Source organism: Harpia harpyja, chromosome 9 (assembly GCF_026419915.1).
Source record: "Harpia harpyja isolate bHarHar1 chromosome 9, bHarHar1 primary haplotype, whole genome shotgun sequence".
Taxonomy (NCBI): domain Eukaryota; kingdom Metazoa; phylum Chordata; class Aves; order Accipitriformes; family Accipitridae; genus Harpia; species Harpia harpyja.
Genome location: NC_068948.1, coordinates 24652420 through 24679673, shown reverse-complemented (window position 1 = coordinate 24679673; position 27254 = coordinate 24652420). Strand labels below are relative to the sequence as shown.

At 55.2% G+C, this 27254-nt stretch overlaps 2 protein-coding genes across 6 annotated transcripts in view; both read left to right on the top strand.

The window, feature by feature from the left end:
* Positions 1–1118: 1118 nt before the first annotated feature.
* TUFT1 (tuftelin 1) lies at positions 1119–16665 on the top strand. 3 transcript variants are annotated; one of them, XM_052797838.1, is made up of 13 exons: positions 1119–1211; positions 5668–5742; positions 6024–6128; positions 6551–6637; positions 8528–8608; positions 8966–9037; positions 9659–9772; positions 11278–11406; positions 12182–12276; positions 12889–12994; positions 13497–13580; positions 15191–15291; positions 15630–16665. In XM_052797838.1, exons 1-13 carry the CDS (start codon positions 1152–1154, stop codon positions 15682–15684), a joined length of 1164 nt encoding a protein of 387 aa, XP_052653798.1. In that variant the 5' UTR covers positions 1119–1151; the 3' UTR covers positions 15685–16665. The 3 variants fall into 3 exon arrangements, with proteins under 3 accessions (XP_052653798.1, XP_052653799.1, XP_052653800.1); XM_052797839.1 differs by lacking the exon at positions 8528–8608; XM_052797840.1 differs by lacking the exons at positions 8528–8608; positions 8966–9037.
* A 1005-nt stretch (positions 16666–17670) lies between these two features.
* SNX27 (sorting nexin 27) overlaps positions 17671–27254 on the top strand; it is a 35594-nt gene continuing 26010 nt past the window's right edge. For 2 of the 3 annotated variants that reach the window (XM_052796175.1, XM_052796173.1), the window contains exon 1: positions 17671–17987. In XM_052796175.1, the coding sequence (XP_052652135.1) occupies positions 17704–17987 (284 nt within the window). In that variant the 5' untranslated portion in view covers positions 17671–17703. Of the gene's footprint in view, positions 17988–26493; positions 27236–27254 lie in introns of those variants that run through there. The other variant, XM_052796176.1, reaches the window with a different exon arrangement.

Genomic DNA, 27254 nt, shown 5'->3' with positions numbered 1-27254 from the left:
AATAGCAGGGACACCCTGTCCCCTCTCTGGTCAGTACTGGCCACGTCTCTGCATCATTGCCGCCCAGGGCTGTGCCTGGCTCAGCGTGCCCAGCACATGGCCCCGCACCCACAGTGTCCCCGTTGTGGCTAAACCGGGCTGGCACAACCAGTTCTGCCCTCAGCTCCTCCCGGACACGCGTGTCAGAGCCGAGGTCAACCACCATCCCCACCCTGTGCCTTGGTTTCCCCAGCGGCTGCTCGGCCTGACAAGGCGGCAGGGGCCTGGCTGCGCCTCGGTTTCCCCTGCAGGCACTGCAGCAGTTGGGGGGGGGGCTTGGGGGCCGTGGGGTGCCCAGGGGGAGGAGGGGCCAGCTCCCACAGCTGAGCATGACCAAAGTTTGCCGGTCCCCAGCTTTGGCACCAGCAGGCAGCCCGGAGGGAGCAACGTCCTCCAGCCTGCAGAAAATCCCGCTGCCTCAAACCCCCCCAGGGCCTGGGTGTCCCCACCCCGGGGCTGGAGCGTGGCCCCGGCCGGCAGGTCTGGGGCCGGTGGTGAACCTGAGGCCGGCTGAGCTCATCGCAACGGTATGTGGCAATTAGCGCCCGCCCGGCAGAGAGGAGGCAGCCGGCACGCCCAGGCCGCCCGGCCTGGCACAGGGACACCCGCCCCGGCAGTGGCCGGGTTCCCCGACCCCCGGCACGGGCGAGGGGCCTAGGGCACCCACCGGGCTTGACCCCAGTGTGCTCTGTGTGGGGGCACCCCCGGCACCTCCCGCCGGCCTGGGCCGGCACCCCGGGGCTAAACGTTCCCCAGGTGCAGGGGGACCATCCCTAGCACAGTTTGGGGCACCACAGCCTGGTTTGGCAAGGCTCGGCGCGGCATCCCACCGCTCGACGCTGCTGGGCAGGCCCTGGCTTGGTTTGGCGAGGGTTTGGCAGAGCTCGGGTGGGGCTCGGCAGGGCTTGTTGCGGCACGGCTTTAGTATGGCTTTGGCACGGCTCACGCTGTCTGGGCACGGCGCGGCACGCCGCGGGCGTGGTCAAACCGGAGGGGCGTGGTTAAAGGAGAGAGGGCGTGGCTATAGAGAGTGGGCGTGTCGGTGGGCGTGTCGTGGGCGTGGCCATATAGAAGGGGCGGTGGCGGCGCGTCCTGCCAGTTGCGACGGGGCCATGAACGGGCTGAAGGGCTGGTGCGCGGTGCTGGACGTGCGGCCCCACGGCGAGAGCCCGGTGAGCCCCCCTCGGCGCCCCTCTGACCCCCCCATCCCCCGGTCCACGGGAGCCGCCCCTTTCCTTCTCCCGGTGCTTCTGGGGGGTGGCTGCTGCCCGCGGGGGTGCCCCGTTGGGCCGGGGGGTCCCGGGAAGCGTCGTTGGTGGAGCAGGGCTGTGCCCACCCACTACCCGGTATCGCTGCCCCAGCCTGTGCCCGGGCTCGCCCGGCAGCCGTGGGGAGTTTCGAGGGTCTGTGGGGGTCCTGCGGCCCCTCCCTGCCCCGGAGGGCTTGGGGGACCCCCAGTCACCAGGGTCCGTGGCCATCCCGTTCCCGGGACCGTCGCTGGGCCGGTCCACGGGCGTTCAGGTGAACCCCACTGAGGCGGGCGAGGATGGCAGAGTGCACTGAGGGGCACCCCGCCATTGGCGTTGAGGTCCTGCCGTTCTCTGTCCCGCTTATGGGGGACTCCTGGGAGTCCCAGCTGGCACGCAGTCCCACGCGGCTGTTGAGCCGTCCCAGAATAATGTGGGTTTTGGGGGTAACGCACCCTTCGAGCCGCTCCCGGGGGCCGCGGCGGCAGGAGCAGCCAGCAGCTAGTCTGTTTTGGCACTTTCCTCCCTCGGTTACAGCAGGGCCTTGCATTTTTCCCTTCCTTATCGTTGAGTTTTCCTCATCGCCGTCAGCAGCCAGGCCATCGTCGCAGGGATGGGCCCTGGGTGGGGCTGGCAGCACCACAAAGCTGGCCCTGTGCCGGCGCGGTACCCTGATTTCCCTGCAAAGGGGGCGAAGCTGGCGGCGGTGCTTGGCAATTCGGCTTTTTGCTCAGGTTTGGGCAACCAGAGGGCTCCCCCAAAGGCACCGGCGGCGGCAGAAGAACCGTGCTGGTGCTCGGCCACCTTCCTCCGTGCCAGCGGCTGCCTGGCTCCACGGCCTGAGCCCTGCTGGGTGACTCAGCTCTGAGTCTCCTCAGGAGAGTCCTAATTCTCCGCAGCTTTCCCGGCCTTATAAGGAGTGATTGCAGAGTTGGGCTCGTTTGGTTAATGGGTTATTACGGTGATAAGCGCCTCTGTAACACTGGCGATCTCCAAACACTGGAGCTGTTTGCTGCTGATCCTTGGCGATACCCTCTGGGTCAGGTCAGGCCTGTTCTTATTTAACAGTCGGGACAGACGAAGTGCCTTCCCTGTGGTTGCAAAATGCCGGCGTTGGGATCGCCGGCTGTGGGTCCTCCGATGGTGCCGCCTCTCCTCTGCCTGGGATGAGGTTGGGATTTGCGTGGTTCCCTCTTCCCTGGGAGTGGAGTCAGTCCCTCTCCCTGCAGCCAAGCTTTTCCCCAGTGGGGTTTTTTTGGGCTGGATGACGCAAAATAGACCAAAAGACTTAAAATCAGCTTCGGCATCCCTAAGAGCCGGTCCCTAGTTATCCTAGCTGATACCACTCGCCCTCAATTCCAGGGGACCCGGCTCTTGCTGGGTGGTTGGACCCAAAGGGCTGCTGGGATTTTGGGAACGCCTCCTCGAAGGGTGCTGGACGGGAGCACAGCCATCCTGCCGAAAAGCCTCCAACTGCTGGTGCTTTGCTGCAGCCATCACCCAAAGCTGGCCAAGCTCTCCTGATCGCGGTTAATTCCCAAGGCTGGTAGCAAAAGCTGTAAACACTGCCAGGTTGGAGTAACTCTTGGGGTGCCCGGTTGCGGTGTTAAGGAAGCATTTTCTTTACAAGGTAGGTTTTTTTCCAAGCGGGAGGCAAGTGCGAGGCACTCCATCATCTTCCCAGCACTGGCCACATTGCAAAACCCTCCTGCCTTCCCCAGAAAATAACGGAGGGGGCCTGAAACCCACTGCCCCCTCCACTCCAGAGCTGTAAACAGGAGGCAGAACAGATTTAATGCCAGCCAGGAGGTAAAGAAGCAGGGTAGGGGAGTCCCCATGGCTCTGCTTTTCCTGCCCCAGCTGAATTTGGCACCTTGGAGAGGGAGGCCAGCGTGTGCTGGTTGTGACATCCCTCTGGGTTGCTCTGGCTTTGCATCGGAGGAGCTGCTTCTCCCAGAAACAGCCCCGGCATTGGCAAGAAGCTGATGAAAACTTTGGCTGCGGGACAGTAAGAGCAAAGCCCAAAAGTAACCGTGCGAGAGCATCACCAGGGATTGGCGTACCGGTGGTGCACGAGACGAGAGCCAAATTAAGTGCCTCTTATCCTCTCCTCCATCCACCTGGTCCCGATCAAGCACAGCTCACCGCAGCCGAGGCTGCTGCAGACAAACAAGCTGGGCAGGGAGGGGTTTGCTTTAACCTGGCTGTGGCTTCCGCCTCCTGCACCTGCCTCAGCCTCCTTAAAAGCATACCTGTACCAAAAAAGCTGGTTGTCTCCCCTGGTGGTCCAGAGAGCTTTGCTCAAATGTCCATCTTGTGTCTCGCCATCCCTCTGCCTCCCCCATGCTTCCCCAGTGCGGAGGAGGATGAAGACGACGGAGCCTTCCCCCCCTGGCGTTTGCATGGGTGGTTTCCTGGTTGTTTGACCTGAGGTTTGGTAGCTCCGGTGCTGGGTGGGAAGGCACCGGCTGCTCTTTGCTTCCTGCCACAGCTGGTTTGTGTCGGCTTGGTGGCGGGTTTATCCAGGAGCAGGTTTTTTTTGGGATCTACTGGGACAGAAAGAACCCGCATGCCAACTCCAGGTAGTTTTGGCTGCGGGGCTGGAAATAGGCTGGTGCTTGTTTCTTATCGCAGCAAATCTTCCCCAGGCGAGTGATTTCTTTGGCAGCCTCACGCCCTCACCTGGGCTTGACGGGATGGGGATGGCAAATGCAAGATCCCAATGCTTGTAAACAAAGCTGCGAGTAAGGATGTGTGAAGGGACTGATGTGCTGCTGGTGGCTCTGCTGGGCTCGCATTGTGCCAAGGCTCCTGCCCTGCTGTCAGCAGCCTGTGCAAGAGTGGGCTGCTCCGTGCTCTGACCCCTGGCCTTTCCCTGTGTCCTGTTTGCTTTAGGCAGCGCGAAGATGATGAGCGATGCTTCGTGTGCAGGCACTGCCATGAGCCATTTTCCCTGCTGTAAAACCCTGAGTGCTTCTTGCATCTTCCCAAAACCATGGAAGCTTTTCTGACCGAAGTTTCCAACTTCTTGGGTCTTGCCAAGGAAAACATTCCCTGGAGTAAAAGTTGCAGACAAGTATCTGGTTAAATAATCTGTGCTGCTGAGTGCTAGCAGAGCCCAAGTGAAGTTTCTGTTAGATAATTGTCTTAACGGGGGAACAAAGGGGTCTGGCCACGTGGTTGAGATCCGTAGGAGGGCTCCTCGTTTCCCAGGGTGCCAGAGTTTGTGCGAGCAGCATATACAAAATATTTTGGAAACAAACAGATGGCTTGTCAAGACTTGGATGGCGAGGAGAGTGCTTGGAAGCAGGGAGGCAGAAATACCTTGATGTTGCTTTTGGAGAGCAGGAGGCTGACGTGGCTGAGGTGTGGCAAGGGGTGGGCGCCTGGTGCTGCGCGGGCACCTACCCTGGCTCCACTGTGCTGCTGCCCAAGAGCCCACTGCCGTGGCTGTCACACACTGAGCAGCTCCTGCTTTCGGGGTCGCGTTTAATAAGGACCATGAGCGACGGCTGCCTGGGTGCCGGTGAGGTCTGTCTGGGAAAGGGGGGTTGTACATGGGGGTTGTACAGTGCTGTGGGTGCACGGTGCCAGTGTTGAGCTGAGGACGGGGAGTGGGCAACCCCGTGGAGCGTTTTGGGTGTCCACGCACTGCCTTAGGGCTCTTTATATGCTCCAGGCAACTCCTCAAAAGCTTGCTGAGCTTTGCATGGTGCTGGACGCAGCTGAAATGCCTCTTTGGTGGGTGTCACTGGTAGGAGGGCTTTGGGTGAGGAGTTAAGCAGTGAAGGCCTCCATGGATGCTCATGGCCATGAGCTGGGGAGCGCTCTGCTGCTGGTCTTGCTGGCTGCTGCCAAAATGGGCTCCGCTCAGCCAGGGCTGTGCCAGCAGAGGACGGGCAGAGCCATGAGGGCGTGTAGCTGTCACGGTAGGGCAGGGAGAAGGATGAATCTGGCAAGGTCCCAGCACATGAGCTGGGAATGGCTGCTTTCATCCTTCTCCAGGGCTGCTACTGAATGCCATGCATTGGCCCCACCATAGCCGGCTGCAGTGACAGATGACAGCCGTGACTCCTGGCAGAGGAGGGCATGCACGAAAACAAGCCCGGCAATCATTTCTCCTGCCCATCTGCATTACCTCAGCCTTGGCTGGGCCACGGCTCCTCCAAGCCCTGATGGGTTTGATAAATGTAGTTACTGTGCGCTCACTATTACTCATTTTAATCCCAGCGTTACTTCGCAGGCTGCAGCTCAAACTGAGGGGGAAGGCAGCTTGTCCGCGCATCTGCAGTGATGCCAACCTGGCTCTCAACTTGTACCAGAGCTGGATGTAAAAAGACTTTCAGGGAGTTATAAAACTAAACCCCGCCTCTTGTTTTAGGAGAGCGTGAAGGTGCTGCGGCTGACTCTGCCAAATGACCTCCCGGGTGACAGGCGCGAGCAGGTGAAGCAGAAGGTGGGTCTCCCCCGTGGCTCGGTTTGGAGTTGAAAATACAACTTCGTGAGTTAACTTAGGGTGGAGGGAATGGGCGTTTGGTGGAGGATCGGTCGGTTTATGCTTCATCAGCTAGAAAACTCATCTCCTGGTCTGTTAAACATTTTGGTGCTGTTTCCCAAGGTCGTGCTTGGTGCCGCATTCCTCTGCGAAAGTGCATGATGCTCATTTGACTGGAGCTGGGCAAACTGTTCCAGCCAGTCTCGCCTCTCTGAAAGCCCTGCTGCTTCTGTCTCTTGCAGCCGGTGGGAAAAGCCTTCGCCATGGTGGCCAACAGATCCAGCAACAGTCACTCCCTGGCCTCTGAATGCATCAAATCCAATGATGGCGATGAGGAGATCATCAAGGTACGGTCCCTGGCTTTGTTGCAAAGCGATCTTGTTGAATAACTGGGGTTGAAAAAAAGGTTTTGTCTGAAGCTACACCAGCAAAAATCTCCCCAGTGTAGCTCTTGACTGTGCAGGCAGGACTGGTGCAGTGCTGCTGGCTGGCAGCACCAGCTTGGTGGGCTTCCTTGGCTTTGGGGGGATGCAGCAAGAACCCGGGGCAGCTGTGGTGGCTCTACGGGGTGGGGCTCACACAGGAGGAGGAGCAGCTTCAAAAAACGCCAGGGAAGGCTAACTGCAAAGGGGAAACCCGCGCACAACATGTCTCGGGAAGCAGTGGAATCCGGTGTCCTGATCCCTGTGGAGCTGAGCTTGCTGCTGGCATTACTGGGCTGGCCAGAGTTGGGACAGTCTGACCTGCTGCCACCGTCTCTCCTGGACAGGTTTATCTCAAGGCACGGGCCGAGGGCAGCATGAAACACGAGGAGCACGTCAACCAGCTGAAAAGTGAAGTTCGTTACATTCAAGAGGTAGTTAAACATCTGTGAGGGGCTCTGGCTTGTGTGCCACTGCCTGAACCCGCGGGGGCTTGCGGCGAGGGTCCAGGGTGCTCTGCTTCCCCCAGGAACGTCCTGCAGGGTTTCATGCGAGCGGGCGGTGATGCCTGCACCAGCTGCGGCACTCAAGCCCCGGCTGAGCCCCAGCCACTCTGGCAAACTGGCAGCAGAGCTGAACTCTCCAGTTTGTTGACTTGCCTGTACAGGGCAGTAGTCTAATCAAGCGCCATAAATTAATTCAGCCTGACTAATTGCTCTGCTATATGGACTGAATTTGAAGAGAATTGCGTGATGACTTTCCCCCAAGGCTGTCCCCTGCATGCCTGGGTGCGGCACAACCAGAGCCTCTTGTTAAAAGGCAGTTTCTTTGGTATGTCTCATCTCCCAAAGTAAACTGGATGATGAGGCTCTCAGAAGATTAACCCTTTCCTCCGCTCCTGGTGGGTATGTTATTTCTGGAGAGCTGGTTGCAAGGCACGGAAGTGGTTGCGTGCATGTTCTGGCCTGGGCAGCTTGGCCTTAAAAGAGAGAAAAAAAAAAAAAAAAGAGAGAGAGAAACGGGGAGGAGGGAGAATTTGGGTGTGCTCTCATGGGCAAGTTTCTGTGCTGGGTGCTGGCCCCAGGGAGCAGCGAGGGGCAGATCTGGTAGGGCGGCCTCCAGATCTTTTACGTCATCCTTCTGACTCCTCTGCCAAAACATGTGTTTCTCCCCCTGAAAGAAAACAGCCTGTTCCCACTGCCTCCTGCCTGCAACCCAGACCTGCCTGGCTCCCGCCTGCCCAAGGCTGCAGTGCTCCGGGGGTGTTGCTCACCCAAACCTTATCTCACAGCCACCTGGATGCTGCGGTTTTTGTTCATGATCCTTCCCACTCCTGGGGCTTCGACTTCAGCTCTTCTGATCTGAGCTTTCCCATAGCTCCCCACAGCTCGGGTGGAAACAGGAGTTGGGTTTTCAAAGGACCTCTTGGCAATAGTAGAGCGGGACTTAGACCTTGTCTGGCTGCAAAGGCTGTATGTAGCCCTGTCAGAATAGCTGAAGCAGCATAACTGTGCAGTACGACTTAATCCTGCATGTGAAAACCAGAGAATAAGCTAAACCAGTAAGTCACGGTGGCAGTACCAGTCTGTCCGCATCCAAGAGAAGTGCCCCGCACTGGGTCGTGGTGTAAAAAACCTGGGGATGTCTTGATCCAGCTGGATCAAAGTTACGGATCGCTGTCCCCAGGTTAAGGGCTTGATTGCTGACCCGAGAGCTGCACATTGTGCTCTCGCCTTGTCCCTTGTCCTGCCACTGCCAGGTTTCCAGCAAACTGCTTCACCTGAGCGCCTTGGGCATCTAAAATCAAGGGGTAGGGATGAAGCCACGCTGTTAATGCTTTGAGAAAGCTTTTCTTTGAAAAGCGTTGGGGCAGCGTTTGCTGTAAAAGCCTGTAAATCATTCCTCTGGCTCACTTGCTCTGACTAATTCGAGTAGCTGCAAGTCAAGACTGTACTTGTCGGCGTCCTGCAGTGTGGCAAAGAGGGAGCTGGGGAACAGCAAGGGTCTTCTCGGCACTTCAAAGGTGAAGCCAACGACTAATGCATGAAAAATCAGTAGCGTCTCCGGGTTGTTGCTTTTTATTTTTATTTTTTTTTTCTTCCCATGATTGTGTGGGACAGCTGCCTTGCAAGGATCGTATCTGCCAGAGATGGTGCTGCTTGCAGGCAGGGCTGTAGTAAAACCAGAGGGTCAGGCTGGAAGAGAAGCCATCGATTGCGTATCGGCGCAGGGCATCATAGCAGCTGCTGTGCCTTCGTTTGATTTCTGTTAGGCTGAGTGATACTGTCCATGCAGATCAAGCTAAATTGACTTGCCTTTGCCAGGCTAGAAGTTCTTTGAAGAAGCTGCGGGAAGACTTAAGTAGTAAACTTGAGAACAGACAAGGAGATAAACAGCATGCACAGGTAACGGGAGCATTTCTCGGGCATTAAATGACATTGACTTATTAAAAAGATGTCATCTTTGGGTCCGGAAAATGATAGAAGGGGCCTAAAAGATTGAGGTGCTTGTGACGAACAAAAGCCACGTTGGCACCATTTACAGGCAAAATTCGAAACCCACGCAAGCACATAACGAGGAGTCAGTAAGCAAAACGCATTGGCTGGCCAAAGGCTCTATTGCATGTTCGTTTGCAAAAAAACCCTCGGTCTCAAGTTGCTGCAGTGCCCCAGAGCTAGCCGTCTGCATGTGACTGTGTTCTCGTGCAAGCGGCTGTGCCAGCTGGCGTTACATCCCTGTCCGTCTGTCCTTTGCTTACGTAGGTTGTGCTGGAAAAGCAAAACGGGAGCTGGCTGTACCCGGAGATGCTGCGTGCAGATTCCTGGGAGGACCAGGTATGGAGCTAAAGAGGGGGATTTCAGCACTATGGAAAGAAATACTGGTTTTAGTTTGCAGTCTTCCTCCCAGCAGGTAATTTCGCACCTGTTCAGCACACGATCAGGCGCTCCTGCAGCAAACTCTAGTCTTTTTGTCAGGGTCAGAGCAGAAATGGAGTGCAGCTCTCTTAGAGCAATAAAAGTGTGCATAATAGGTTTTTAAACCTCTGCACATGAGAACTTTTTAGCAGAAGGGATAACAGGAACCTTAAGCTGGTAAATAATTCTCCAGCTCTTCATCTTTCTCCTGGCTGGGGCAGATGCTCTGGGCTGGTGTTTCAGGCTGGGTTGCTGTGGACCTGGTTCGCATTGCGGGGTTTTGGGTTGCCCAAGCGCAGATCAGGATGGCATCCTGCAAACAGGGCTTGGAAACCAACCAAAGGATACTGTGCACGTTATCTTGAGGGCTGGAAGCTGTCGCTCAAGTGTGGGAGGTGAGGACAGGAGTGCCTTTCGTTTTTTTTCAAGCTGAGAAGTGATGTTACCAGGCTTTGTCACCAACAGCGCTGCCCACATTGGGGTGGAGGGCTCCTTTGATACCTCCCGACTGCGCATCCTGTCCTGTTACTGTCTCCACAGGAGGAGGCCTGCTTAGGTGAAGACGTGGAAAAGATCCGACAGACGGCAAAGAGGCTGTTCACGAAGCTGCAGGAGGTTGAAAAGCGCCATCAGTTGGAAAGGAAAACCTTTGAGGTGACTACGCTGCGCACTTCTCTGCTGGAAAGTGTGATCTTTATTTTATTTTGCTATTTTTTTTCTTTTTGGAAGTCTGAGGAGCTGCATGAGCACGTGAGTTTGGGCTGCCAGAAGTGTCTGGCTTCTCCTTGCAGAGCAGTGGGCTTGGTGCGTGCTGTTAAAATACACCGGGGAGTCCAGACCTGGCCAAACCCCAGCAAACTGCCTCCCTGGTTGCCCAGTGGAGTCTGAAGATATAAATGCTTTCCCAGTTAAAAGTCACATAAAATAAAAGCATCAGCCATGTTGGAAGGTGGTCCCCCCAAACTCTGCCAAGCCTTTCTGACCATAGCCAGGCTTGGTGTGCGAGAGGGGTGTTTCATGGGGAGTGGGGACCACCGGGGTGGTCGAGCAGAGACCAAGTCTGGTGTTCCCAGCCACGGTGCTGGGCTGCTGTGGCCATGCTGGCTGTTGTGGTCTCTCTTGGAGCTCAGCCTCTTCACCTCCAGGGCTGTTTGCTGTAGAGAGGGGCAGGCTGACTGGGAGGCACCCGCACCCATCGCACGGGTCTCCTCACCTGCCAAGCAGTGCTGACAAAGCTGCCGTGTTCACTTCCCTCCCTTCCTCAGCCCTGGTGATTAATGATACTCTTCGGTTTATTTTCTAGTGACTGCTCATGTCCCGGATGGGCTGGGCCTGACTGCGTCACCCCGCAGCTCCGTGCGCTGGTGGCAGCGGTGATGTCCCGGCTCGCATCCTGTCCCGCAGACCAAACTGGTCCTGGCTAGCCTGGGGGGTTCCCCGCAGCAGGACGGGGGACAGCGTCTGCTGGGGAAGTGGGTTTGAGTGGTGACTGCTTCCTCCGGTACGGGGACGTCCACCTGCTCACAGCGGGGGCAAGTGCCCCGAGGACGTCTGTCCTTGAGTGTAGGAAGTCGTGTGGTTTGGTGGCATTTTGGGGTCTTTGGTCAGCTGTGATGCTGACTGCAGGCTCTGAGCCCAGATGGAGATCCTGGGGATGGCAGAGATGGGTGTTTCAGCAGTTGTTGATCCTGCCAGCACTGCCCAGATGTGTGCCTTGTTGTCTGAGCCTGCTCTCCAGCTGTTGTGGGGACCCACCCCCTTGTCCCCTCTCAGCTCCTGAGCTGGTGATGCAGGTGTGGGGCTGGCTGCCGAGGTCGGTTCCTTGGGCAGGTGGCCTGAGAGGAGCCTGCAAACAGCCCCAGAGCACGTGTGGCTGAGAACAAACATGTCTCTTGCATTTGAGGAGCCTTTATTGCTACAGCATTTAAGTGCTTGCTCCTTTGAAGTGCTTTGAAGCCGGGGAGCTTTCTGAAGAAGCTCTTTTCTCTGAAGCATGTCAGGCTGTTTGCTGAGACGCCCGGCTGCCTTCAGCAAAATCTGCCTGCCAAGGCTCCGAGCACTGGTGCAGTTTCAGAACAATGCTTGGGAGAGAGCTCCAGTGGCTCTGGTGTCCAGGCATGTGAGGGTCGGGGGTAAAGGTATCTCCATCTTGTTTGCAGAGGACGGTGTCACAGTACCAGGAGGAAGCGGAGCAGACAAGCTCTGCCCTGCGGAGAGCAGAGAAGAGTGTGGTGGAGAAGGAGGTGCAGGTGGATGAGCTGCAGAGACTCCTGGCAGGGATGGAGAAGGTACTGGCCCTGAAGCCATGGTGGGGCTGATGGGATTAGTGGAGCTGCCTGGTACCACTCTGCTAGTGGGGGGAATGGGAAAGCCTGGTGGTGATGAGTTTGGCAGTGTTCAGTGCAGACCCTGCAGAGGGTCTTGGACCAGCTGCAGGGTACCCACCATACAGAGGGTTTTACTTCCCAGCCAGGTTTAACCCAAAAGCATTGGGCAAAGCCAGCTGCTGGGAATGGCTCAAAATTGACTGTTGCTGATTTAGACTTGCATTTCTCAGGTCTAGAAGATCTGGTTGGTCTGTGCAAACTCTTCCAGGTATCCTGGAAATGAGCGCACAGTCTAGACATGCCCCCATGAGAAGAACCAGGAGGCTTAGCACAAACTCCAGCCTTGAGTTTTGGGTCTTTTTTTTTCCCAGCTGTGGTCTGCTCATAATAACATTAAAGTCATAAATCTAACAGTGCAGTATGAGCATGAAGTGATCTGGGACTGCCTTCCCTGGCCCAACAGCAGGGAAGGAGATGGGTTGGTGCCTTGCCTGTAACCTAGGGGTAAAGGAGCAGGACATCTGCTGTCGGTCATCTCTGCGGCTGCCCTTGTCTGTCTGTCTCTCGCATGTAAATTTAATGCTCGTGAAAACAACCCGCAGACTGAGCAGGGAGGCTGAGCTGAGCATGCCTGGCTCCCTGGGTGTTTGTAGCTCCCCGCTGTGCAGCGGAGGCCAAGGAGCATGTGTTGAGACTTGTTTCCGTGCATGTAACTCAGCCTCTTGCTCTGCCGCAGGAACACAGGAGTTTGCTGCTGAAGATGAAAGAAGGTGAAGCAGAGCTGGCGAGGCTGAGAAGCATGGAAGGTGACAAGCTTGCTGAACAAGACCGGTGAGGCTTGGCCTCTGGCTTGGCTGCCAACTCCAGAGCAAGCCCATGCCGCTGCGTCAGGGTGTCAGCTTGCTGGGGCATGACTGCACATTCCTGTGAAGGGCGTGCTTGCTCTCTGGCTTGCAAAACAGCACCCTACTCCCAAGAGCTGACTAATCTCCAAATACCTCCCGCAGTTTTGCTTTGCTCCAATCCGGAGCTGAGCTGCCCAGAGACCTCTAGCGGCCCCGCTGCGGGCTGGGAGCTCGGGGCAGGTCCTCCAGAGCAGCCGATTCTCCCTGTAATGTTGGATTCGTTCTGCCCAGCTGGTATCCTTGTGCTCCAGGGGCTAATTGGCAATGGCTTGTTTCTGGAAGGCCTTGTTTGTGGCCTGACTCTTCCTGATGTTCCTGTGTCCCTCCAGTCTGTGGTTGCTAGTCTTTGTGGCTCCTGCTTGAATAGGTTTTGTCTCTGCCTCTCCTTACCTTGTCTAGTCAAAATATTTCAAGACCTGTGCGGCTGTAGAGGAGACCTGGCTGATAAAAAGCTGCTCTGGGCATAGCTGGGTGGGTGCTCCCTTTCTGGGAAGCCATCCGATGGCTCCTGGACTCTTGTCCGCTCTCCTTTTCCCAGGTCTGCTCAGCTGGAGAAGGAGGTGGCCATGCTACGGGAGAAGATACATCATCTGGATGACATGCTGAAAAGTCAGCAACGCAAAGTCCGCCAGATGATCGAGCAGGTGAGAGGAGCGGGGCTGGGGTGGGAGGATGGGTGAGGGAGAGGCTGGGAGGATTTGGAGGGGACTTAAAAAAAGAGGGGGGGGGTAGATACCTCTTAAGCTGCTTGGAAGCAAAGAATTGCTGGTTTGTGGGGCTGAGTCCCTTTGCAAACCAAAGGGATGCAAGTTCAAAGGCAGCCCAGAGCCCTGTCCTGCAGTGGGGACTGACCCCGGGGTGACAGCCCAAAGGGCTGCGGCGCAAGCTGCCCTGGCCCGGGGAGGGTAATAAAAGGAGCGTAAAAGGAGTGCTGTGCACCCAGCTTGGCCTGCTGAAAGAGTTAAATCTCAAACTGTGTGAGTGGAGGCTCCTTCACCTGGGGCTTAATTCACAGACTTAATCTGAGGCTTTTTTTGATTGGTTTTTATGCAGACCTTGGAGTTAATGTTGTGGGTGTTAACAGGCAGAATAAGCCCAGCCATACACGAGAGGGATTTTCAGCCACTGTGAACTTTTCTCTTATAGCTCCAGAACTCCAAAACAGTGATTCAGGCCAAAGATGCCGTGATCCAGGAGCTCAAGGAGAAAGTCGCTTACTTGGAGGCTGAGGTGTGTCTTAACGGGGCCATTTTGGGGGGTGCGCAGGGTCTGCTCCAAGCTCAGACCCTCTCATTGAAACCTCCCTGTGTGACTGGTTTGTGCACGCCTGCGGGTCACGGCTGGGCTCCCTCACAGCGATGAGCTTCGCTCTGGGCAGAGCAGCTGGCAGCAAAGCTTTTCCCTGGCACCAACACCTGCTTTGTGTAGGAAAATGTGCCCTCCACAGCCTCGAGGGGTGTGCTGGTTCCCCAAGCTGGTGTGATGGTTTCCACTGCAGCTGGGGTTGCTGAAGCGGCTGTGAACTCAAGCCGAGTCCCAAATAATCCCATTAAGCACATTTCTCTGGCAGCAAAACCCTTCTTGCTTACAAAGCTGCAGCTGAATGTGTGCGTGTCAGAAATTAAAATTGCATTCCAGCCTCTAGGATTATAACAAGTGTCAAACCTCTCTCCTTTTTTTGGATAAAAACTGAGCCTGCATCGGCACTTCTAGTGTTTTCTTCCCTCCTTGGTGACTTATTTTGCTAATTTCTGCATGGGGACAGTGTGTGTGAGCACAGCCTGCTGTGAACCCAGGTGGAAAACAGATCCAGCGAGAGAGATTGTGTGCTGGTGGGTTTCCCTGTTGGGTGTTCGGCAGGTCTTACAAACCACCCTGGCTCTCCTTTGGCAAGCAGTCCCTATAGAATCATAGAATCATTTAGGTTGGAAAAGACCTTCAAGATCACCGAGTCCAACCATCATCCATGCCCACTAAACCATGTTCTGGAGTACCCCGTCTACTCACTTTTTGAATACCTCCAGGGATGGTGACTCCACCACTTCCCTGGGCAGCCTATTCCAATGTCTGACAACCCTCTCAGTAAAGAAATTTTTCCTAATATCTAACCAAAATCTCCCTTGCTGCAACTTGAGGCCATTTCCTCTTGTCCTATCTCCAGCCACCTGACAGAAGAGACCAGCACCCACCTCACTACAACCCCCCTTCAGGTAGTTGTAGAGAGCGATAAGGTCTCCCCTTGGCCTCCTTTACTCCAGACTAAACAGCCCCAGCTCCCTCAGCTGCTCCTCATAAGACTTATGCTCCAGGCCCCTCACCAACTTGGTTGCCCCTCTCTGGACACACTCCAGCAACAAAATGTCTTTCTTGTAGTGAGGGGCCCCAAAGTGGACACAGTACTCGAGGTGCAGCCTCCCCAGTGCCGAGCACAGGGGAACAATCACCTCCCTGCTCCTGCCGGCCACACTATTTCTGATACAGGCCAGGATGCCGTTGGCCTTCTTGGCCACCTGGGCACACTGCTGGTTCATATCCAGCTGGCTGTCAACCAGCACGCCCAGGTCTTTCTCTGCCAGGCAACTTTCCAGCCACTCTTCCCCAAGCCTGTAGCGCTGCATGGGGTTGCTGTGACCGAAGTGCAGGACCCGGCACTTCGCCTTGTTGAACTTCATACGATTGGCCTCAGCCCAAACTATGTAGGGCTGGATTTCATTTCCCTCAAGAAAAAGCTGACCCATGGCAAGAGATTATACTGGAGCATTCCTCGGCAAGTGATCTGTGTGCCCGCAGCCTGCCTGTCCCCAGCTGCCCATTGCTAACCGTGGCTCCTTCTTTTGCAGAACCTGGAGATGCATGACCGCATAGAGCACTTGATTGAGAAGCAAGTCAGTCGGGGCGGCCACAGCTCCAGAGCACGCTCAAAGTCAGAGTATGTGAGCAGGTACGAGGGGAGCACGTACCCTCAAGCCTGCCTGGCTGCTCAGCAGCTTCATCTGCAGGTCCACGTCTTACCTGGGGCAGCGGGAGCTGCAGTCTGGGGGGAGATGCTGGACGCAGGGATGCTCTTCTGGAAGGGTGTTGTATTATTGTCTGTTTGCAGAGAGGTCTCCACTCCTGCATCCCTCCTTCAGGGGAGTACAGGGGAGCAGTGTTCCCTCCTGTGGGTGGTTTCGGAGGGAGACATCACTGACCAGGGCTGGGGCAGGACCCTCTCTTGCAGGTTTTCCCCCCAAAGCCCATCCAGTTCATCTGGCTGAACCAACCCTTTCTCTCTTGCAGCAAAAGGCTGATGGGCCCCAAGCCGCTCCCTCTCATTCGAGTAGTGGAAACATGAGTTTCGAGGGCCGGTCCGAGCTGAAGACTCTCCCCTTGTTATCGTTGACTGGATTTCCCTGCTTGACTGCCGTCCTCTGGCCTCTGTGCTCCCGGAGTCTCCCCGGAGCTGTTGGCGGAGGGCTGTGCCCTGGAGAACTGGCAGCCGAGGACAGACATAGCCGGGGTGGTCCTGGCAGAGGAAGGAGGTTTGTGAAGCGTCCACATTGCTGTCCCCACTGGGTCCCAAGGTCACACGGATGCCAGTTTGGAGGCTGGGACCAGCTGGCCCTGGCGTGGAGAAGGTGGCTCTCTGCCTGGAGAGCCAGGTTCGCTTTCCCTGGTCAGTCCTGGGTTTGCTGGGGTTGTTCTGCAAGAGCAGCCTTTGCTTCTGAAGGGCCTCATCTGAACAGAGCCCCCTGTTCAGCTTGCAGCTTGCCAGCACGGACTTGGGGTTTAACCTTTTCTTGGTTTAAAAAAAAAAAAAAAAAAAAGATTCACTCTTACAAACAAAGAAATCCTCCTGAAACCGGACTCCTTCCTACAACAAAGCCCAATGCGTGACAAGCTGGGAGCCTCCACCTCTGATCTCCAGCACATATCTGGCTGCTCCGGACTTGGCAAAGGCTCACGTAGCCAAAAGTCAGTGTATCACCATGCTTTTCCCAAGAGCGTAGAGAAATTGTACCCAATGTATGTGTAGTGTTTAAACCCAGAGGCTGTTTGGTTTGTTACCTGTATTTATTTCAATAAATTATTGGTGTCTTCCACTGATGTGGTGACAGGCATGATTGCTGCTGTCCACCTCCACAGGAGCACAGTTGAGGACTGCCTGTCCCATGTTTGAACTGGAAAATACCAACTAGCTTCCTCTGGGCTTGCGAGTTATTACCTGTCTTGTCTGTGCCCGTGCTCAGGAAGGGAGCTTGGGTACATCTAGAGGAAAGTCGGTGATGTTTGTACTGACTGTGTTAATACAAAAATACATGTGCCTTAATCCCTCCTACTGTAGTCGATTGAATAGATGTGAACAGTGGAAGTTTACTGGGATTGGGGGGTGGATTTGGTGTTTTGGCGCTGCTGACTGAGCTCCCTGCTTCTTGAGGTGGCTGTGTGCCCCTTCTTTTTTTTTTTTTTTTTTTTTTTTCCTCCTCTTGCTGGTATGGCAGAGTTTGACAAACGTCCCTGTCCTGCACTCCACAGGAGTGAGCTGATGCTGTGCCCAACACTGTCAGCATTGACTCTGGTGGTGGTGAAGGCCAGGGGCTCAGCTGGCTGCTTCCGGATTGGAATTCAACAGTCCCTCCACGCAGCCTGTCCCCAGTGCCTGGGGGGGAAGGTGGCCAGGCCTGGGTTGAGATGTGGCTTTCTGATCCAGAACCAGATCTGCTCCACCTCTGCCACCCCCATGGCACATCTCCAAGGGCTTTGGAGAGCCCCCCTCGCGGGGGCTGACTTGGGCTCTGGGCCAGAGCCTGCGTCATTTTGGTGCCTCCCTGGTGCTCCTGTTCCACACAGTGGCCTGTGCCACGCAATTCTGTGGCAGCCAGGGCCCCTGCTGTGGTGGAAGTGGGGGCAAAGAGAGCATGGGTCTGCCAGGGTGCATGTCCTCCCTGGGGACAGGGGCCTCCCCTGCCCCATGCTCCCTCATGGCTGGGGTGCTGGCAAGGCCTGTGGGCCCCCTGGGCCTGGCAGTGAGGCCTGGCCCAAGGCCTGGCCCCCAGCCCTGTGGTAACGGCCTCTCTGCCACCTGTTGCCTTATGAGGTCGCGTGACGTCACAGCAGTGACATCACGGTACGGCGCCGCCGGGCACAGCGCCCCCCCGCCCCGTTGCCTCGGAGGCGCGGCACTACAACTCCCAGAAGGCCTCGCTCCCGCTGTGCCGGACTACATTCCCCAGCGTCCCTCGCGCCCGCGGGTAGGGTGTGCCTCGGGACTACATTTCCCGTCGTCCCCCCTCAAAGGCGGTAGGGGTGGTGTCCTACGGTGGCCGGCGCGGCGGCGGTCGCGTGACGGGCCGGCCGGGCGCTGCTCGCCAAGATGGCGGACGAGGAGGGTGAAGGGCTGCCGCGCTCGGCGGCGGCGCCGCACCGGAACGGCGGCGGTGAGGGGGCCCCGGCGGGGCCGGGCGGCCCCCGCGTAGTCCGTATCGTCAAGTCGGAGTCCGGCTACGGCTTTAACGTACGCGGTCAAGTGAGCGAGGGCGGCCAGCTACGGAGCATCAACGGCGAGCTCTACGCCCCGCTGCAGCATGTCAGCGCCGTGCTGGGCGGCGGGGCGGCCGACCGTGCTGGGGTGCGCAAGGGGGACCGCATCCTGGAGGTGTGAGTACGGGGGGGCCGCCGCCCCGCTGCCGCCCACCCTGCCCAGCCCGGCTCGGCGTGGGGGGCTGCCCGCCCCCGCCCCGCTGCCGCCCCCTCCGCTGCGGGAGGGCTGAGCCTCGGGGGGGGGCTGAGGGGGGTATCTTCCTCTTGCTGGGGGCTTTGGGGGGAGTCCTGAGGGGGCTGAGCCTGGCTGGGGGATTGGGGCATCCTTTTGGGGGGGGAGGGCTGAGCCTCGCTGGGGGAGTCGTGAGGAGGGGCTGAGCCTGGCTGGGAGCTTGGAGGGGGTCTTATGGGAGCCTGTAATGGGGGGCTAGGCTGGCTTCCCCTCGTTGCGGATGTGGGGGGGCTTGTGGGGGTGGCTGGACCGCACTAGGGGCTTGGGGCAGGCTGGTTTGTTCTACTCTCCCCAGGGGCTTTGGGGGGGCCCCAGGGGAGGCTCCCGTGAGGAGCTGTGTTGGTCTGCCCAGATGCTTGGGGGCCCCTGATGAGGGGGCCTGGTCTGGTCTCTCACTGGGGGCTTGGGGGAGCCCTTACTGGGGGGGCTGGCCCAAGTTCCTCTCACTGGAAGCCCTTAGGGGGTCCAGCCTCCCCTCACTAGGGGCTTTGGGGACCCCTTATGAGGGGGCTGAGCCAGCCTCTCATCCTCAGGGACCCCTTTATACAGAGAGGGGTGTGGCTGCCTTCATCCCCTCATTGAGGGTTTTAAGGTACCTCTTCTTACAGGGGGATGCGGGTCAGCATTGTCCTCCCTGAGGGCTTTGGGGGACCCCTTTGGGGGTGGAGGGACACAGCCTCCATCTCCTTGAAGGTGAGGCACTCATTTTTCAGGGGGTTCTTTAGAGGATCCCCTTATTTGTGGGGTGTGTGGAGGGATTGAGGGTCACAGCTGCAGGAAAGAGCCCCTCCCTTGGAGGGTGAATCAGGGGGTCCCCTTCACTAGCTCATCCCTGGGGAGATTCTGCCCCCACTGTTGTTTTTGGGGGCGTCCTTTGGATTGCAAAGCAGGAAGGACTCACAAGCAGCAGAAATACCTGTAGGAGCCACATCCACGGATCTGCCTTCCTGGCTGGGAAGGGGGTGGCCGCAGTGGGGAATTTGCCTGGGATGGCACTGAGCTCCTGGAGAAAGGCTGTTCCCAGGAGAGATCCCTGGTAAGGAGGGGAAGTAGGTTAGGAGATGTGAAAGGAGGTAGCTGGAAGGAAGGGGGAGCTCACCCTGAGAAAGTCTGCGGGGGGGAGAGCAGAGGGAAGGGCCTGTGGCTGGCACAAACAGGTACTGGGCTGGGTGAGCTCGTGGGTGCCCTCACAGAGAGCCGGCATGGGCGAGGATGAGGTGTGCAAGGGCGCAAACCCTCCTCCGGTGAATGGGACCCTCAGTCTTCAACGTGGAGACCCTCCTGGGGAGGGCAGGGGAATGCTTCTGGAGGGAGGAGGAGATCTGACATGGCAGGGCTGCTGCTGCAGGCATGACTGGGCAAGGGGGGGGACAAAAAAAAAACCCCTTTGGGATGAGACAGAGATGCTCTCTGGAGTTGGTGGCCTGCCTTCCACCCCGCAGCCATGCAGCTTTGCAGAAGGCGGCAGAGGTGGAAATGCATGCTCAGGGATGGGACCGGCTGCTTGGTTTTTTGTCGTCTTGGTCACTGGGACCGCGGATTGTCCAGGGCTGTGCAGTAGCTGTTTCTCAACAGCAAGAATTGTAATGTGAGCCTGAAAACATCTTTCCATGGGAATGCTTCAGCTGTCTTGAAACTGATCTTCCCCCCCTCCTCCCCCCCCCAACAAAACCCCCTTAGACTTTGAGCCCATGTTTGCAGACTGACATCGGTTAAATCTCTTTCAGGGCTTTCTGTAGCCTCAGCCTGTTGAGGTGTATTTTTCTCAGCATGTTCCCCTTCGTCTTGTGGTTCTTGGGGTTGGTTCTGCCCGTGCTGAGCTGTGCGATACCTCCTGATCCTTACGTATTTGTACTTCATGCTGAGTTGGTTAAGTTCAATTACTTATTAATTACAGGGATTTCACAGCAGCAGGAATGCTTTGCTGCCAGTCTTTGCAGGCTGCAGTGTGTGAAGGACAACAGCATGTGTTTGGGCCCAGCAGAGAAGATCTGTTCTGACTAGCCTGTGGCTAGAGAGCTGGCTGTGCCCTGCAGAAAGCTTGCTGTTGGGATTTGGCTCTCTCCCGTGTGACCCAAATACTTTACGTTTTGATTTTTTCCTGTGCAGAAGAACCGTTCGGGGGTGAATTCTGCACCTGGAGGATCTACTTGAGAGAACAGCGTTTATTGACCGAGGGGAAATACTTTCGTATGCATTGCAAGGTGCCAAGCTAAAATTCTCCCTTGTGCCCGCTGTGGGGAAACACTTAAAACATCGTGTTTGAAATCAGAGGTAGGTTTTGAGGCCAGTGCTGGAATCGGGGTTCGGTCCCCGGCATCTTGGCCAGTGCAAGGCGAAGGCCCGACCTTTAGTCTGTTGCCAAACCACGCGGCCCTGTTTGAAAGAGTTAAGGCCTGCAGATAACAATGGTTAATGAGGTGGCACGAGGGGTGTTTGCTTGTGGCTCTCTGGACCCCTGGCTTCCTGTTCCACAGGGCAGGGAGCAACTGCGGCTGGAAGGATGGGGGATTTCCTATTGCATTATCTGCCACTTCTCATCTCCCGGGAGAAGCTGCTTTTAATTTGCACATGTATCTTCTTGTAGCACTGCCAGATTGGCTCTCACCCTTTTCCAGTATCGGCTATTGCTTTTGTTAACCTGGCTGCATAAATCCGCCTGAAAAATATTACGCAGTACCAGCCACATTTTGGCGGTGTGAAGTCCCTGTGTCTCTGCACACTCTGCCAAGAGGACGCTCGTTCTCCCTGGGTCTATTAAAATCCAACTCCTGCAAGTAAATCTTAGCACGGTTGTGACTTGGAGTAGAAAACAATAAAACAAGACTCCAAAAATAGCTCTGATTTCCCTTCCTTTCCACAGCAGCACCCTGCACACAATGGTGGGGGTGGGGTTCCCTGGGAGGCACGGGGCCCATCTGCCGCTGCTGCCACCTCCCCAGCACAGTGACCCTGGCCCCGGTGCCTGGTTTATCTGCCCACAGGACCCACAGCTGGTTTAGCAGTTGCAGTGAACTTGCTGAAAGCTGGGCTGCGGGTCTGGAGCTGGGTGATGGGGCTTCGGGAGGAACTGCTGGCTGCTCGGCATCTTTGCAGATCTCATGTTGTGTTTGAGTGCTGAAAGCACGTGCAGGTTAGGTGTTCTCTGAACAGGCTGTTTATTTCCAAGCAGGACTTTGTTTCCACCTCCTGCAACTCCGAGCAAACTGGCCTGGGAGAGAGTTTTTTGGAGCAAGAGCCTGAGAGATGAGATTTTTCCACTGCATAGCCTTGATGGAATTACTGAGGCTGTTGCTGCAGAGTAATGGGGTATTTAACAGTGGTAACTTGTCTGTGGGGTGTGTCGCCCCACATCTCTTCCCCAGCTCACTCTGGACATGTGCAGTGCTGGAAGACCCCCCAGACCTTCCATCCCTGCATGGCTGAGGGCTCCGGCTGCAGTGACAGGAGTGTGGTTTTCCAGGTGCACAACCTGCTTCTCAGTCCTCATCCAAAACCAAAGGATGTTTTGAGTGTTGTCTGAAGGGTTTATTTAGAGTCCTGTCCTCGCTACAAAGTCCTTTATTGCCATCCTTCACTGCGTGACGCTCCTGTATCTAGCATCTAGCTCAGACCTCTTGCTTTCAAAGGCTGGTTTTGCAATGTAGCTATGGCATGCTCTCTAATCTTCTTAGCTGGTTTTGAGTTTGTGGGTGTTGAGGGCACTGGAGACAGACAATGAAAGCTAATTTAGTTCTTGATTATCACCCTGAATGACAATCATAACTAATCTTGACAGGGAAGAAAATCTCACTAGCGTTTGCTCTGCTAGCAGGGAAGCTTGCTCAAAAATAATTGAACAGATAAAGGAGGGATTTGTTCTCAATATCGTTGAACTGTGTGCAGCAGAAACCTGGTCCGATCTAGGCATGATTGCGAGGGTAGAGGGGTACCATACCCCACCAGACCAGAGAATTGGTCTCCATCACTCATTCCTGTGTCAGAAATGTCTGAAATGGTCACAGTACCTTCTGCTTTGAGGGAAAGTGTCATACCCCTCGATACAGGTCTTGATGGAGTAACCCCCAAGGGAGACGGCTTCTTCCTAACCCTCATGGGGAGTGACTCCAGTTTGCGGGGTAAAGGTGTTTCCCTCAGGAGATTAAACTCTTTATCTCTTCTTGGTCTAAATTCTAATTTTGTGTATTGACTTGGGACAGAAAAAGCTGGTTCTGCTTTGGAAAATTCCAGAATGGTCTGTAAAAGGGAGGCAGCAGCTGTGTGCTCTGCTTATTCACAGAATTTTGTTGCTTGCACAAAGGGTGCGCTGCCAGAAAATCACCTTACGAAGTGGTCAGCAGGCCTTACCTTGGCCAAAGATTTTAAGGGTGTCTCTTTCCTTAACCTCAGACAATTTAGGAAGTGGATTGAATCAGTGTTGAAAGCTTTATCTTACATACCTGGATGGTGAGAAGGTGGAAGACATGTGGGGATGTACGGCCCCCTCGCTGCTTCAGAGGTAGGTTGTTGTTCTGCTGTGGTTGCAGCAATAGGAACTCGTGAAACATGTTGAGTTTGGCTTGCAGCCTGGCAAACCTAAAAACCCTCTAATCACCAGCTGATAGATGTCTTTCCTTCCCCCACGTCTAAACACACCGTCTTCCTGGCAGTGTTCCTGAATTCACCCCAACCTTTCCAGGTTCCACCCCTCGCTTTCCTGCATGTGTTTTCCAAGCATTTTGCTGTGGGTCAGCATCTCTCCCCCTCTTACAAACAGGGCTGCTGAAGCACAGGACGGGGAGTGGATTTGCCTGGTTAAGGCTGTAGATTAGAATTGGGAATAATTCGGGTCTCCTAATTGCGCCTTTCAGCCTGTGCTTGGTGTGCTCAATAAGGCTGGCGTTGGCTGTTGGAGTGAAAAACTGCAAATGTGTCTTTTCTTTCTTGAGAGATAACAGCAGTGGGTAAATGAAGAACCCTCGTGTGCTGGGTTTTTCATTACGTGTACAATTAGATATACGCAAGAGCCTTTTTATCTACCCTGGTTTAACACTTTGCAGTATACTTAAACAGAACTCTATAGGTGCCTAGGAATGGGCACGATGACTGATGCTGGAGAAATTTAAACCTGTTTCTGCCACCTGTGCTCTCTGCTCCTGCTTTGTTCGTCTTGAGATAACAAAGCAAATGGGTCAGACCCCGTGGGCTTGGTGGAAGCGGCTGCCCCGCTCCTGATGGGGAAGAGCTGCTGGGGATGTGCTGAACGTTGGTGCCTGGCGTCTTGCGGTGGCTTTTTTGTACCTATAGTTACCTTTCCTTGCTCACCAGTCTGAGCACTGAGGAAGCAGGAACGGACAAAATGGTAAGGCAGGGGGAGAGTTTCCTTTTACTGGGATTCAAACCTGTGCTTGCAAAATGTGAGCTGCAGACCGAAACATTGAGAGGCCTCGTGAACACCCATACTCCAGGCTGCTGTTGGACTGGGATGCTGTTTCAAAGAGCTGGAGCGCGAGACCCTGCCGGGCTCTTCACTGACATCTCTGGGGGAGCGTCTCATGACAGTGGTTTTCAGCGTGTGGTCTGCAGAGCCCTCAGGGGCTCACTGATGTTGCTCGGAGCTCTGCGAAAGAGCGCTGCTGGGAAACCAAAGCCACTGTCACAGGCTTGAACTTGGTCGTCAGCAGCTTGAACAGAGCCGGAGGAGAATCTGGGTCTACAAAAAGAACAGATAAGAATCATTGCTTTGATGTTGGTCAGAAAGGTTATGCTTAAAAGTCCAGCTCTGTGCTAGCACCAGGGCTTGTGGTCTAGGAGCCCTGTCCATCTCTGGTCTTCTCAGGGTGGTTTTGCTGATGGTTCAGGGAAGGAAAACCCAAGGAGACCTTGACCTAGATCGTGTCTCCTATTGCTGGTGTAGAAGCTGATTGCTATTAACTGCTCCTGAGTTTCCAGGGTGGATTTGATATAGACTTGGTTTCTGAAGTGTCCAAAATGTTGTTCCTTTTTCAGCAAGACTAAGAGCTTTCCACCTATTGAGTCAGTACTTGTTTGCTTTTCAGTAGTAGTTAGTTTTTAACCTTCTGAAATGTTAACATTCTTTGTCGTCTTTCACGGTGTTTCAGAAATATTAATTTGCAAGGAATCATTGCTTTCATGATTGGAGTGGGTGCATGGCAGTCGCACTGTTTGCAAGAGCAAAGCGTGTCAATATGCACAGGGACGTTAAAACTTCCTTAAAATGTTGTAAGAGGCTTCTGTGAAAATGGTAATTATCCCAACCTTCTTCTAGTCTCTCCCATGTAAGAGAAATAGGAAAGGTCACTGGAATTGCGCTTGTTAGTGTCTTCGTGGGTTCTTTTTATCTGTGTGGAATAATATTGGACAGAGTCTGGATTTCTTAGCTGTAGAAGAGGAAGGCTGGCTGGCTTCCCTTCTTTGGGGTGATTAGAAATGGGGAAATACTGCTTCAGCCTCAGCTGAACAGCCCTGGCATGGTTCAGTTTTAGGAAGGCTTGTGCTGACAGCTGTCTGGCTTTGGGGACTGAGCAGTTCAGGGCTGGAGTGGGGGAAACACACTGCCTGTTGGGGAAACCATTTAGCTTGAATGGTCTCGGGTGTATCATGCAACTGAGAAACTTAACAGTCCTCTGGGATAAGCTGCAAGTTGCTGGGTCAGTTAAAGCTGCTGTGGATCGGTCCAGTGAATACGTCGCTCTCCTGAGGAGTGGTGGAAGGGAGCCAGCACCATCGCAGTGGCTGTCCCTTTGCAAATGCACCCCATAAGGCATTGGTGGTAGTGTTGTGTGGAGCTGCTTTGGTGTTTGGCATTAGCTGGATTTGAGAAGGGAGAGGGATGAAGATGATGAAGCGCCCGTTTCTGCAGCTGCTGTGGCAAGCCTGGAGAAGCTGTCCCACACCACTGTGTCCAGTAAGCTCATTAGCTGTTCATCTTTATTTCCAGAGCCTCTCCCAAGGAGGCTGCTGATCCCTGTGGTGACTGCCCTTGTTGCTGGATCTCGTCTTCAGCACTCTTCTTCCTTCATCAGCCCTTCTCAGCAGAGAGTAATATGTTGTCTCAGCACCGCACTTAAAATCTCTCCTGAAGCTGAATATTTGTGAGAACCGTTGTGTTACAGAAGAGGCAGGAGTGCAGGGAGCTTCTTGGTGACATATGGAATTTTATGGGCTTAACGTACAGCCCTGGACAGAGCTGGAGCCAGATGTGCTTTGAGCCAAGTGTCAGGAGCTGGAAGATGCAAAGCACTGGGTGGAGGAGATGGGGACTTGGCAGCCCATCCCCGCTAAGAGACAAGTGACACGTGAAGTTGTGGTGTGAATAGCTGCTGCCAGCCTTACTTCCGAGGCCACATCTACACGGCCAGGCTCTTGCCAGCCTGGTTCTGTCACACCGGGGTGGGAGAGCTCTGACCTGTGCTTTGCCATGGTGGCCCTGCAGATAGCATGGGATGGCTGAAGGTGCTCATCTGCTAAAAAGCAAAGCCTTAAAGATGACTTGTTTCTGGCGTGTTTTTCCTTGGATGGTATGTCAGCTGGGTCAGTACTTTGCCTGAATGAAACACAAAGACAGGCTGTGGTCTGAATCTCCAGGAAGCTTATTGCAGACTTTCTTGCAGTAAATTTCCTTGTCATCTCTTGACAGATAGATAGTTGGGAAATTTTAAGAAGTCTTTGCAGAACATGAGTCATTCAGCGTACAAATGGGAGAAGTGAAATGTTCTTCTCTGTGTCTTGGGGATCTTGCTCATTAGCATCGGCATGATGGGGAATTTTGCTTTGTCGAATGCAGGCTTTGTCCTCAGGATCTCCTGGTGTTTGCCAGAAGTTCCTGTTCTTGCCAAGAACACTTGCCGATAGATGTTCCTGGGTTCAAACATAGCTGCTGAGTGAGACATTTTCCACACTGCGCTGGCGGAGAGTTCAGGTTTGGGGGAGCAAGTGGGGTGCTTCAGCAGCTCATCTTCTTTCCAGCCAGGGGACCGTGCCAGCCTGCAGCCACTGTTCACTGTCTTTGGCCTAGTACTTTGAAAACTCAGTCTCAGAGAAGCTTTTGAATTCATTACGGTGAACAAACACCAGTCTGCTCTGCCCCCCAGCGTGTATTTTTTTGTGGCAGGAGCTTGCCGAACCACAGACTAAAGATCTTTTGTTAAGCGTAACCTGCTGTAATTCCCAGAGCTTGGCTTCCCCCATAGCACCAGACAAGCCCTGACGGGCAAGTGCCGAGGCTGGCAGCACCTGATCTTGCCCCGCGTGTGCCAGGGTTTCTGCCCTCGCAGTGGTGTCAGCGGGCAGCAAAGCATGCAGCTGCCTCGGGTCACAGTCCGGAGTCTCAGCCCAGGCCTGTCTTGGCAGGTGTCTTGGGCGTCGTGCTGGACTGTGGACTGTGGCGCAGGCATGTGTTCCCTCTGCTGCGGTGAGATGATTACCATCAGAGACGTGGTAACGAGCGCTTTGCGGTTATGTTGTCCTCAGCTCAGCGAACGTGAGCCCTTAGTCATGATGAGTATTGAGCTAGACCGACCCTATCCAGCACCACGAGGAAAACAGCTTCTTCCCAGCTCACTGGGGGGATGGCAAGAGCATTTGGGAGCCCCTTGCAGCCCTGTTTAGGTGGGGATGCCCCTGCCAGGGGGACAGCATGAGAAGGCTCCACATTGCCCAGTCCAACAGCGCACTGAACAGCTCCAGCATCACTTCTACCTACTCAGTAAAGAGCTTTCCTGTGGTAACCTTCCTGCGAGGCAGCTCACATCCCAAGTGAGGCGAAGAGGAAGCTGGGCACTGAGGGAAGAAGACTCACCCACTGTGCTGCAGTGGAACATGACAGAACCTCGTGCTCCTGGTTTAACCACATCCACGTTTGGTGGCAGACAGCCGAGAGAAGTGATTTGTTGGAGGAAGTTGCTCTTTGAGTGCTGCTGAAGTCTGGCAGACCTGGCTGGGGGTTGCGTGTGCCCGGCTGTGGTCTCCATCCTGCAGCAGTTTGCTCCGCCATGAGCAGAGTTCTGCTCTATTTCCCGTCCCACACAGAAGAGAGCTGTTTGCCATCTGCGGTACCTCCTTCGTGGAGGGAAGGATTCATTGGATCTGGTTGTCATCTGCCGCTCTTGTATCTGGACGTCCTTTCTGTAAGGTATGGAGGGACCCAGCCC